The sequence below is a fragment of the Hyperolius riggenbachi genome, chromosome 9 (assembly GCF_040937935.1).
Source record: "Hyperolius riggenbachi isolate aHypRig1 chromosome 9, aHypRig1.pri, whole genome shotgun sequence".
NCBI lineage: Eukaryota > Metazoa > Chordata > Amphibia > Anura > Hyperoliidae > Hyperolius > Hyperolius riggenbachi.
This window is the reverse complement of record NC_090654.1, coordinates 38,008,964-38,022,640: the sequence shown is the minus strand read 5'-3', so window position 1 is coordinate 38,022,640 and position 13,677 is coordinate 38,008,964. Positions and strand designations below refer to the sequence as shown.

The following is a 13,677-nucleotide window of genomic DNA, read 5'->3' as shown; positions in this document are numbered from 1 at the left end:
AGCATTTCCTGAACAGCAGTTTAACTGCCAAAATAGTGAGATACCAGCCAGCCTCCCTACTCACTTGCACACTATTTTGTCAGTTGGACTTTGCAATTGCTGAAGAGATAGACTGGCCCATCTCTCTGTCGGTTCTGTCAGATTTTAACTGCCTAATTTTTTCACGATAGTGGTCCTTTAAGGGGGGAAATGAGAGCAGAGATAGCGAGTGACAGGGAAGTCACAGCAAGGTGCACTGAAGGAATTCGCTAGCAGAACCATTATTCGCTATGATAAATCCGATCTGTAGGTTCATCGCCTGCCCGAACTCGCCATGACTTCGCCTCACAACCTGCGCATGACCTGTTCTACATGCAGCCCTCATAGCAAAAAGTATTGTCCCCCCCCCCCCCCCCCCCTCTGTGGAGGAAGAAACTAGAATTGCTATTTCGCAGCCTTCTGGAAAATCTACTAAAAGTTTGGCAAACCTTCCCTTGGCTGGTTAACCCCCGCACGACCCCCTCGCCGCGGGTGAGAACGGTTCATGGGATGAGGAGTGAAGAGACATACAGTACAGAAAGTTTTACCCGAGTGGGACGATGCTGAGGGCCTGTCCCGCGCTGCCTGTCCTGTTTCTCACACTGTAACCTGGCCAGCGCTGAGTTTTACAGCCCGGAGAGAGAGGGGGGGGGGGGGGTGGAGGGGGGAGGAGTTCCCCCTATTTAGGATGAGGGGGCCCCAGAAGTTTGCATTGTGGAGCCTCTTTGAATATTGAGTCGGTAAGAGGTTCCAGCTTGTTGTCATGGGGACCAGCGCCCGGCAACCATCTCTGAATGTGGCCGAACAAAGCACCACTAAACTGTCACCCGATGGGCGGCAGTGCCAGGATGCCATGCCCAGGCCGGAGAGATGAGGAGGGACTCCGGGGGGGCTTCTGAATGTGGAATACTGTGGAAAAAAAGTCATTTATAATATACTGGTAACACCTGAAAGAGATGCCAGAGTTATTATTAAAGTGCACCTGAACTGAGGCTGAACTGATATGGAGGCTGCCATATTTATTTCCTTTCAAACAATACCAGTTGCCTGGAGGTCCCACTGAACTTTCTGGCATCAGAAGTGTGTGAATCACACACCTGAAACAAGCATGCAGCTACTCTAGTCAGACTTCAGTCAGAAACATCAGATCTGCATGCTTGTTCAGGGGCTATGGCTACACGTATTAGAGGCAGAGATTCAGCAGGATAGCCAGGCTACAGTACAACCCCTATAATCTGGCACAGGTGGGATTGCATGATGCCGGATAAGGAACTGGGCCTAAAATGAACACCAACCTCCCCTGCTGCATGAAATGCAGAGTGGTGCGCAAAAGAAACAGCTTACAAAACCTCCGGGCATTGGTCCTCTTCAGTCCTGCAGCTCCCAGCTGCATCCTCTGTGTACGGCTCTGATGCATCATGTGACCTGATGCAGGTCAGGTGACATGCAGAGAAGCCTATGGAAGATGCAGCAGAAGTAAAGAGGACCGGTGACCGGAGGTCTTGGAAGTTGTTTCCACTGTGCACCACTCTCCATCATTAGAAAAGAACAACCCCTTCCCCCCCGGCCTGCTGGTTGAGACTGCTGGATGCCAAAGTTCTGGATAACTGGGACTTTACTGTATTTGAATTGTACAGAAGGAAGTAAATATGGCAGCCTTCATATCCCTCTCAGCTCAGGTGTGCTTTAAAGTGGATACGAGTCGAAAAGGAGAAAAAAAATGTATACAAACCTGGGGCTTCCTTCAGCCCCCTGCAGGTTCATTGCTCCCCCGCCGTCCTCCCACCGCGCTGGATCCTCCGCTGGGCGGACCAGTAAGTCTGTTACTCGGCTCCAGTAAGTGCAGGTACAGTCTGGCCACATGCGCTCCTCCGACTAGGATGTGTTCTGCACCTACAAGCACAGAACACTCTTGGTGACAGGAGCCCGATTGGGTGCGTGAGTGGCCAGGCAGTGCATGCGCAGTATTCCCCGACTTGCGGGATTAATGGTCTGCCTAGCAGAGGATCCAGGTGGCCTAGAAAGGCGGCAAGGGACGGAGCAGTATGAAGCGGACTGGAGGAAGCCAATTACACACATTTCTCAGTGTAAAAATACACATACATACATATACATAAATCTGTACATCAGTCCTGAAAGAGGGACAGAGGGACACGGCTCCCAAAGAGGGACTGTCCTTCCAAAAAAGGGACAGTTAAGAGCTATGAGTTTAGGTCACCCGTCTCTTACCATGTGCTGATGCTCTGTCCTTCTCTACTATATGGGCATGTTCTGGTGCAGTGTGATAAATATGACTAAATCTTAAAGAGACTCTGTAACAAAATGTTCATCCTTATTTCTTCTATCCTATAAGTTCCTATACCTGTTCTAATGTGGTCTGTCTAACTGCAGCCTTTCCTATTTGCACAGTGGCTGTATTATCTCTGTTATATGATTTAATCTTCTCTCCTCTGTCCGCTCTGTCGGGCTGAGGCTGGAATGTGCTGTGCTGCTTGTGATTGGCTAGAAGCTATACACACCCTCTCCATACCCAATGCACACTCTGTATGACTTACACACTCAGCTCTTCTCAGAGTATCACTTGCTACGTCTTTTGTTTGTAAACACTGCATAAAAATGGCAATTACAAGCCAGGATTGCAGCAGGGAGAGGCAGAAACAGCACAGAGGGGCCCAGGAGAACATAATGAATAGAATGGTGTGCTTTTTATTGTAAGAATTTTAGAGTACAGATTATCTTTAAAATTATCCTTATAAGAGTCACTTTGGGTGGTTCCTCAAAGTTAGCACCTTGACACTGTCCCTCCATTGCCCTGCTCTCATCTATGTAAAGCCTCACCAACCCATTGTCACCCAACATCATTCTTCATTGTTCCACTCTACCAATCTGTCTACCACCATTGTCACACTATGCCCATGCCATTACACAGCTTCAACATCTATTATGTGACTATCATTCTTCCACCAATCATGTGCTCTCACCCCACACGGAATGGAACTCAGCGATTGGTGTAGACTACGGTTACAGTCTATTCACACCTGTGGGGCATTACATAGGCTCCCCTTGCCTACTGTGGTCGTCCTTATCACCGACAATGGAATATTGCGCTCCTCTTCAAGTCATCATAACATAAGCAGATATATTGGTTCTCAGGACCTCAATCATAAGCAAAAATGGTTTCATTGCCAATATGTTTACTAAGAAGTGACACTTTATTAAAGTATTGCACTCACGTGTACAGCTGTGTAATCAGGCTTGTGGAGCATATGGAGGCCTCCACAACGTGCGGTCTCCTGGGCTGACCGCCTCGATTTACGCTAAGCCCTTCCCTCACAAGCTTCCTGCTGCGGCCTTCCGCACTAGACTCCTCCCTCATGCCCATTCCTGGGACGTAACTAGAAATCATGGGGCCCCCCAGCAAAACTTTGATAGGACCCTTTAATGTTCACCCCCTTTCTTTGCCTCTTCTTGATGACCCTCACAGCTTGAGGGTCCATCTCACACGGCTGATAAACCAAGTGTGGCCATCAGGATCTTCACACCCCTAACAAGTGTAGCCACAAAAACACCTGATCCGGAGTGTCAGAGAAAGGGAAGTTTAGTAGCTGCTACCCCCCCCCCACACACACACACACACCTCTGGGCCCCCTGCAGTTGCTGCTCCTCCCCAGTTGTGCCCCTGGCCCACCTAGTGTCTTCTCTCATTGTTTACTGCTGTCCATGGACTGTCCTCCCGTACAGCTCTTCTTCCACACATGGAGATAACTTATTATATTTCCCTTTTGCCTATCCACTACCATCCATCTTTGTCTTCCTCCACTTATCCCCCCCCCCCCTCCCCGACTGTACAGAATCTACCCCATCTACTGTTTCCCTCAACTGATTTACTTTCCCCTCTGCCCATCTACTGCCCTGATTGTCCCCATTTACCCATTCACTATTACCCTCATTGCACCACTCTGGTCATTTGTAATTTACTCCATCTTCTTTACCTCTATAATATATTCTATCCATCTTCTCTCTCTCTCTCATCATGTGTGAGTTTCGTGTCACTCTGAATGGAATTTGTGTGGAACGTTCTTAGCTGGAGCTACAAAGAGGCCTCCTGGTGGGGTCACATCTGTCACACAATGAGAGGCCACCTCTGCATCTCCAGCCATGCGGAAAGACCCTTCTGCAGTCAACATCATGCAACTTCTGCCAGTATTTCCAGTATGCTGGAGGACGCCTGGGATGGATCCAGCAGATGTTTCAACATATTCCTATATACGTTATTATTTTGCAGCCAATGAATGGCCCAGTCATCACTTGAAATTCCTGGAACTGAATGTAAGTTGCCTTCTTATAACAGAAGGTATTTGCATGTTCTGGATGTGAAGCTTGGCTTTCAGAGGCATAAAGAGATCATTTAAATATTCAGGAATGATGCATCATGGGAAACCACATTTGCTCAGAATCTGAGACAACATCAAATTAAAAAAGAAAACATACGGGGGACTAGCTGGATCAAGTAGAGCCTGTTTTTGTCATTCCCCGCTGCTCCTGTGTTTTTTACTCTCGTTTTTTTTTTTAATGGCCACGACCCTGGGGTCATGCAGCTGCAGCTCTGCCCTTTGCTCTCCTCGCAGAGCACAGAGAGGAGGGGAAGCAGCGGGAAGAGGCAGGGAGTGGCAGAGAAGGGGCGGGAAGAGGCACTCCAGGATGCTCCTTAGGCAATTTTGTTTTGTTTTTTTGGGGGGTGAGATGCAGCGACCAGGGGGGACCCAAAAAAGAGAAGCAGAGACAGCGAGGCATTTGATGATATCACTCACATGCCTCTGTGTCCAAAACATTAAACACATTCCGCCTGGGGTACCCTATAAAGCTGAATTATTGCAAATACCTTCTGCTTTAAAGGGATACTTAACGGAAAAAAAATTTGCCAAGTTACTTGCCTGGGGCTTCTTCCAGTCCATGAAGCTCCCTCGCTGTGATTCTGCACTGTGCCATTCCTCCACTGTCCTCTGTAAGCTGAGCAACTCAGCGAGCCACTGGCCACTGTGCATGCGCTTCCTGAATCGTACTCCCATTGGCGGGAGCATTCTGCACATGCACAGAAGCAATCTCGCTCACAGCCACAGGAGCAGGTTGGAGGGGGCACGTGGCATGAGGCTGCGCATGCAGTGCTCAGAGGGTGACACCGGGGGAACTGGATAACGGCGAGGGACCAGGAAGACTTCACGAGGCTGGAAGAAGACCCGGGTAAAAACTGTCCAATTGTTTTTCAGTTAAATCTTCACTGATCTAAAATCTCAATGATCGCCGGCATCAATGAGATGCCTGTGGTCATTGTAATAATGGAAGTAACATTCCACGCATTACTTCCTGTTAGTGTACTAATAGTACCTTCAGGAAAATAATGTGCAAGGACATCTTGTGGTCAAATAGTAAAATTACACCTACATACATTTTTTTTTTAAATAAAATACACACACATGCCATTAAAATTAACAACTTACCTCCCCCACTCTCCCATAGTTACCCAAATAAAACATATGCATTTAAAAAAAAAAAGACAACTAAAAAAATACATGAATAGTTACCTTAAGGACTGAACTTTTTATATTATGTATGTTAAGAGGGTATATTACCTCTTATTTTTTAAAATATAAACTTGTAATTGGTGATGGGTGCAAAACAGAAAAAATACATCTTTATCTCCAAATAAAATATTGCCGCCATACATTATACTAGGGACATACCTTAAATGTTGCAATAACCGGGACAAATGGGCAAATTAAATGTGTGGGTTTTATCCATAATAGAATGTTTTATTTTAAAAATTATAATGGCCGTAAACTGAGTAATAATGCATTTTTTCAATTTTTTTTCTTATTTTTTCCATTAAAATGCATGTAGAATCAAATGATTCTTAGCAAAATGTACCACCCAAAGAAAGACTAATTGGTGGCGAAAAAAAACAAGATATAGATTGTTTTGTTGTGATAAGTAGTGATGAAGTTATAGGCGAATGAAAGGAAGGAGCGCTGAAAGGTGAAAATTGCTCTGGTACAGAAGGAGAAAAAACTCTTAGTAGGGAAGTGGTTAAAAAGGCAAAATTCAAAACTAATCTCAGCTCGAAGTGGTTGTTAGCCATCTCAGTATCATGTTTTCTTTATATATCTGTGATGAGCTCTCATGCCAAAATTCCCAACAACATGCAGTTCTCCCCATTGTATAGATGGAAGGAGGCAGAAACTACAGAAAGGAATTTTTAGCAGTGCGGAATGCAAACTGCTGATCTTACCACTGTAAAAGACAAAACCACTGCAGGGATATTCCACCATTGTGGGAGGGGCATGCACATAACTGCTGCAAGGAGACCTCAACACTGCGGGAGGGGTAGAGACATGACTGCTGCAGGGATATTTCACCTTTGTGGGAGGGGCTAGACACATAAACTACTGCAGGAGTATCTCTTCAATGTGGGAGTGGCAGAGACATAACTACACCCACCATTGTGGGAGGGGCAGCCACAAACACTGCAGGGATATCTGACTATTGTGGGAGGGGCTTGCACATAACTGCTGCAAGGAGACCTCACCACTGCGGTAGGGGTAGAGACATGACTGCTGCAGGGATGTTTCACCTTTGTGGGAGGGGCTAGACACAAACTACTGCAGGAATATTTCTTCAATGTGGGAGGAGCAGAGACATAACTACACCCACCATTGTGGGAGGGGCAGCCACAAACACTGCAGGGATATCTGTCTATTGTGGGAGGGGCAGAGACATTAACTGCTACGGGAGATCTCAGCATTGTGGGAGTGGCACATACATAACCACTGCAGGAATATCTCACCGTTGTGGGAAAGGCACATACATAAACTGCTGCAGTGGGATCTCAGGTGGGAAATTAACCATTCCTGCTCAGTTTTCCAAGTGTGTTAAGGCCCGTAAGTGATTTTTCCAGACGATTTTTTGCAATCAATGATTTTTTCACCATATCCGCAACATTGTTTACTGAAGATTTGTTAAACAAGTTTTACGACACACACCATCCACAGTGATTGTTCGTTTTTGAACGACCGCCATGTCGGATTAAATCCTGGAGGGTCGTTCCGATCCCCATTGACTTTCATGAGTTTTGTCATGATCGTGTAAAGAAACGTTTACACGATTGTTCGTTTACGATGGCACTGAATTGGGGAAAGATCGTTCGTTGGCAGAGATCCCCGATCCCTCTGGCCATGATCTGCCCATGCAGCACAGTGGCGTAGTGGTTAGCGCTCTCACCTTGCAGCGCTGGGTCCCCAGTTCATATCCCGGCCAGGTCAACATCTGCAAGGAGTTTGTATGTTCTCCCCATGTCTGCGTGGGTTTCCTCTGGGCACTCCGGTTTCCTCCCACATCCCAAAAACATACAGGTAAGTTAATTGGCTTCCCCCTAAAATTGGCCCTAATACATGCACTATGCATGCTCCCGCCGCCACACTATAGCCCCCTGAGATTAGCGACAATATATGTCGCTATCTCAGGGTTCTTTCACATCAGAGCTTGCGTTTGGAAAAAGCTAAAAGGATGCGTTTTGCTGTTTGCGGTTTTCATTTCCTTTATTAATGCGTTTTCAATTCGTTACAGCAAATAGGAAAACGCAGGTGAAGATATTGTTTTTTGACTTTCAACTGTAACTGTGCGTTGAAACGTTTTAAAAACGCATGCTCTTCTTGGAGCTTGCATTTTACATTGATTTACATTGTAACGCAAATGCAAGCGTCGGACATTTAAAAGCTACGAGGAACGTTGAAACGCAAGGCACAAAAACGCAGCGTTAGATGTGAAAGGTAAAATGAAAGTCTATGGACTTTTAATTTACCTCGGAAAATGCAGACTATCGACACTGCGTCAAAACGTCCAAAACCAGCTCAGATGTGAAAGAGTCCTTCAGAGGTAAACACAGAGAGAGGGATTCCCTGTTCAAAATGCCCACCAGGGGCATTCCTGCAAGGTTTCCAGAACTGCCATTGGGCAGCTCTCACTCCCTGGTCACGCCCCTTGCCGCTTCCCCGCCTCCCTGCACGCTATGAGAGACGCACTGTCTCTCGTTGCAACGTGGTGACCTATAGGTCATAAAAGTAAAAGTGGGCCTGTGCAGCCCAAAGGAGTGGCGGGGAGCGGCGGATCAGGTAGCCTACTTTTCTTTTTCTTTTTTTGAGCCTACCTCGGGCTCTCTTTGAAGTAATACCCCCTAACCCCAGCCCCAAGCACCCCCATGGGTACACGTACCACCTGTTGAGAACCTAGGCCCTAGAATATGATATTAGACTACAGTATAGCTATGGTAGGGGGCTTCTTTCGAGGACACTTGGTGACATGAATTATTCTGAGTACTTTGTAAAGGGCTGTTAAAAACATAAACACTATATAAATGAATGGTACTAATAATAATAGTTTATGGAGGCTGTAAAGAAATACAATTACAACAATAAACTTGGAAAGCACTGTGAAGTCTGTAAGATTACTGCAGACAGTCAAATGCTTATCTCATTGTCTTAGCAGCTCATCATTATCTCATTTAAGCAAGCAGCAAAGACAGCAAACATCCTGGCGATATTCCTTCTGACAGTCAGCCATCTCCTCCTGACCTCCACTTGTCACTAACAGGTAGTGTTGATCGTAGAGTGCTAATTACCGTTTTGCTAAATTACGCATAATTTTTGTAATTGTGATTAGACCGTAATGGAAAAATCATAATCACTGAAAATAACATGAAATTTGGCATAATTACGACCATACACAGAATTTTCCTAAATACGATAGTTTCCGTAACTACAATAGTTTTTATGACTACAGTTTTTGTGTTAAACGGGAAAAATTGTAGTGTAAAACTAGTAATTTTTGTAATTCTGCAAAATTATGAATGAAACACGTTTTATCGCAAAATGACGGCAACAAATTATGAAAAATTACAAATCCCTCCCCCAGCAGCAGATGATAATGTCAGGGCTGGATTATGTGCTGATGGGGCCCCTTAGACTCTGAATGAAACCCCATTCGACTGCTAACGTTGCCTGGTCAGTAATCCAGCCCTGGCCTGAACCAGCCTGTAGACAGTGACGTAACCACAAAACAATAGGGACCTCCAGCAAAACTTTAATGAGGCCCCAAATGTTCACACACTCTCCTTCTCCTCCGTGGTGACCACATGGTCAAGTGGCCACCATGATCAACTTCATCCGGGAACTGAGAGCTGCAAAACGGATGTACGCTGAAAAGGTGAGGCACAACTTCCGATCAAACGACCCTCGGGCTGTCTGGAAGGGACTCAAAGCTGCCACGAACTACAAGTCTCCCCAACATGCAACATCCGGCTCATTTTTACTGTAGGTTTGAGGATCTGGCAGCCGGGGGGGGGGGGGGTGCACTCACTTAGATGAACTAAGTTCAAGCCATGCCCCCTGGCAGTAACTAAGACCAATGTTCTACGCCATCTGTGTACTCTAAATGCGAAGAAAGCCCATGGCCCTGACACCGTGTCACCAACCTGTCTGAAGACATGCTCACGACAGTTGATCCCCGTCCTTACCTCCATTCCTGCCAAGTTGATTCACGAAGGAAAGGTCACCACAAGCTTCAAGAAATCCATCATCATCCCTGTTCAGAAAAATCAAGGGGTTTGCAGACCTAAACAACTTCAGGCCTGTGGCCCTCACATCCGTTGTCAAGAATACCTTTGAAGGAGTGGTCTTGTCCCTTCATAAGCACACCACACTGCACTGACTTGACACACTCCAGTTCGCGTACAGAGAAAACAGGTCCACGAATGACACCTGGAGTTTATCACTGCCTGCCTGGAGTTTATCACTGATCACCTGTACAGGCTGGACTCATATGCCAGAATTCTTCTCCTCACGGAATCTCACGGAACTTAACATAACCCGGAACATGGGTCACAGACTTTCTCTCAAACAGGTCCCAAGTTGTCAAACTGGGTGACATTTCCTCTAGACCCAGAGTTACCAAGATTGGAGCCCATCAGGGCTGCGCCTTGTCACATGTTCTCTCTCTACACAAATAACTGCACATCCATAGTAAACTCTGTCAAAATCATCAAACGACACTACAATTGTGGGCCTTGTTAGTGGGAACAATGAGCATGTTTACCGCCAGAAGGTAGACAGAGTCTGCAATTGGTGTAGAGAGAACAAGACAGTTCTAAACACAACCAAAATATATCAACAGCACTGAAGTCGAAGGGTACCCAGCTTCCGCCTCTTGGGCACAATCATCTCAGATGACCTGACCTGGAGGGCCAACAGTCACCATCTCAACTCCTTCACCAGCTAAAGAAGTTCAGTATGACCCAGGAACTTCTGAGGTCCTTCTACTCCGCCACCATTGAGACGGTCCTCTGTTTTTCCATCCTGGTCTGGTATGCTGGCTCTTCTGCCAGCAACAGACACAAAATTCAGAGAGTCATCAGTTCAGTGGAGAGAAATTGCAGGCAACCACTCCCACCACGGCCAAAGCTTCTTCAGTCGGCTCCCATCGGGCCAGAGGTTCCAGGCCATCTCCACCAGGATCACAAAGGCGTAGAAACACTTTTTTCACCTCTGCCGTAAGACTTTTCAATTCAATCCATGCCCCTTTCCCTCCTGCGGGGGGACCCTCACTCCCTCTCCCCTTTAGGTCATAGCTGACTGTTGATATTGCACTGCGCTGTGTTTGCGTTTTGCTACACATTTTTTCTACTATTGCTGTTATTATCATCTGTAACCTGTTGATTGCCTCTGACAATCTGCATTGTATTACTTCCACTTTGCCATGCTGTTGCCAAATCTAATTCCGGGAATGACCCAGTTGCTTGGTGAATAATAAACGATTCTCCCAACCCCATCATGGGGTTTACTGAAGCTGTCATGAGTATTTTGGTCACAATAGATACACTATCCTGCCTTCCAGCATGATGACATCGTATAGCCTTCCCAGCTAGTATAAAGTGTTCTGTATCATCTATGATTACAGGTTCCCAAGCATTCAGAAATGTCTACATTCATAGTTTATCATGTAGCGCAGAATGCTAGTATCAGTCAAACCGCCGATCTGCAGCGGTGTCTGCTGTCTCCAGAGATACAGTGACCAATGACCAGATTTTTCTGGCCCCAACCTGGGGTGGGGCTGGGGGGGTGAACTTATAGTACATTATACAGTGTATCGTAGTACATCGAAAGTACCAGAAGTGTTTTGTGAGCAGTTTATTAATACTTTCTGAGCCTCAGATGGAAATTCAATTCAAATTTGCAGAAGTGACATACGTACTTTTCCCCCCATCACAACACACACAGTGGAGAGAGGTGCACTGTGTGTGAGAGAAAGCGCCATATTTTTCAGCCCCTATTATTTGGGCAGTCAGAGAATGCAGAAAAAGACAAAATAAAGACTCCTCGGAAACTGGAAATCTGCATAATCGGTAATCAGCATTGGCGGAAATTTCTACGGAATCCGAAATCGCAATTTCCGACCATCCCTACACCCTACCACACACAGCACATTGATTTTTCAATAGCTTTCAGGATGAAATCTATTGAAAATCCATCAAACTGCAGTGCTGCACTGCTAAATTGCAACGTAACGATTAGGGATGGCCCTGTCTAGGGGAACTCATGGAGAAGCATGTGATCAGTTTGATCAGCTGATAGATTTGTAAGGTTCTGATTTGCTAGTCATGATCATGTGTTAAACCAGGAAGTCATCACAGCAAATCAGAACCTTACAAATCTATCAGCTGACCAAACTGATCACGTTTCTCCATGAGTTTCTCCTAGGCAGGGCCATCCCTAGTAACGATATGGGCCGCAGATCTACCGCCGCTCCTCCCGTGCCCCTGGTCGATCAAGACTTTCCACTCAATCTGATAATGTCTATAGACTCAACTGTGAATAACGATGTGCGTAAGGCCAGATAAAGGGCTGGTTCTGAATGGCATCTGAACCAGCAGCTCGGTTTCTCACTCTGCTAGCAAGCAGAAAAGCATTTGGCAATGTTTGGCTGCGCCTTCTTGCTACATGTACCTTTTAGGACTAAATTACATGACGGGAAACAATGACATCAGACGCAGTGTTTGCGCGGATGACAGTAAACAATGGGACCAGCATTTTAAAAGCACCGGCCATTCATTTGAATGGACAAAGCTTGAGTGACAAGTGCCATGGCCGTCGTTTAACGCCAGTTCAAAGCCCATGTAAACCGGCCCTTAAAGTGGACCTGAACTCTTGCACAGGACAGAAGGAAAACATATAGAAATGCACTCTGTATGTATTTAGAGAGTTCAGTCAGTCTAATTCCCTCTCATATGTGACTAATCGCAAGTTGTAATTTGATCTCTCAGCTGTGTCATCTGGCTGCCTCTGCAGAGCAGCTAATTTGTAAACACAGGGAGTTAAAGTGGATCTGAACTCTTGCACAGGACAGAAGAAAAAACAGAGAGAAATGCACCCTGTATGTATTTAGAGTGTTAAGCCTGTCTAATTCCCCCCATCTATGACTTATCACAACTGTAATTTGTTCTCTCGGCTGTGTCAGCTGGCTGCCTCGGCAGAGCAGCTAAATTGTGAACACAGGATGTTAACCCTATGTCTGCTTCCATTGCTTGTTCACATCTAGGGCATATTTGTTTTTTTAAAGTGCCGGCGATTTTTTAAATCGCCCCAAAAAAGCTCTTGTGCAATGATGCAATGCAGTGAGAGTTCACATCTGAGCGGTTCGTTTCCGAACTGCTCGGCAAAGCGCTGCCTGTAACATTTTCTGAGCATCTTTGCTCAATGGAAAGTATAGGGAAATTGCAAAGCGCTGGAAAAAGAGCTTTGTATAGCAATTTCCCCAGCGCTTTCATAAATAATACAATGTATTTATTCATTACCGGGTGAAAGAGTTCACTTCCTGACTGACAAAAAGAAAGAACAATCGAGAGCCCCCAATAGTGTATTATTGTTAATATAAGGTAATCTTCAATTTGTACAGCAGATATGGATATAGGCTGCGTCCACACTAGGTCCGGAAACGTATCCGTGGCTGCGTTTTTCAAACCTGATGAAAAACGGAGTCCCGGATACTAATGTTTAAAATAGCAGCCAGCCTCACCCAAGTAAAAAACGGATCCGTCTGCGTTTGCGGGGATCCGTTTTCAAAACCTGAACGGAAGGTTCATGCAACGGAACGAAGGCATTTTAACGCAACGGATCAGGACCACGGATACATGCAGGGGTAGTGAAAGCAATGAGAAAATGCATCTCTAGCTCCACAGGCAAAAAAACGGATGTGAAAACGGATAGCCTGAGCTTTATGATTGGCCCAAAAAATCCTCCCACTCCTTCCTAATGATAGAGACGTTTTCTGTCAGGGAAAAACTGAACGGAAACTGATGCAAAACTGATGCAAAACTGATGCACTTTTATCAGTTTGCAGTACGGCGGTACTTCCCCTAATCTTCCCCGGATCCGGACTGCAGTGTCCGTCCTGCAACTGTGTCTAGTGTGGACCTAGCCTTAGGCTAGGTCCACACTAGACACAGTTGCAGGACGGACACTGCAGTCCGGATCAGGGGAAGATTAGGGGAAGTACCACCGTACTGCAAACTGATGAAAGTGCATCAGTTTTGCATCAGTTTCCGTTCAGTTTTTC

General features: G+C 45.9%; 1 protein-coding gene across 1 annotated transcript in view; it reads right to left on the bottom strand.

Annotated features, from left to right (window-relative positions):
- MTX1 (metaxin 1) overlaps nucleotides 1-10,423 on the bottom strand; it is a 175,690-nt gene extending 165,267 nt beyond the window's left edge. The window contains exon 1 of the mRNA XM_068252545.1: nucleotides 9,584-10,423. Within this exon, the coding sequence (XP_068108646.1) occupies nucleotides 9,584-9,589 (6 nt within the window). The 5' untranslated portion in view covers nucleotides 9,590-10,423. The remainder of the gene's footprint in view (nucleotides 1-9,583) is intronic.
- Nucleotides 10,424-13,677: the final 3,254 nt, after the last annotated feature.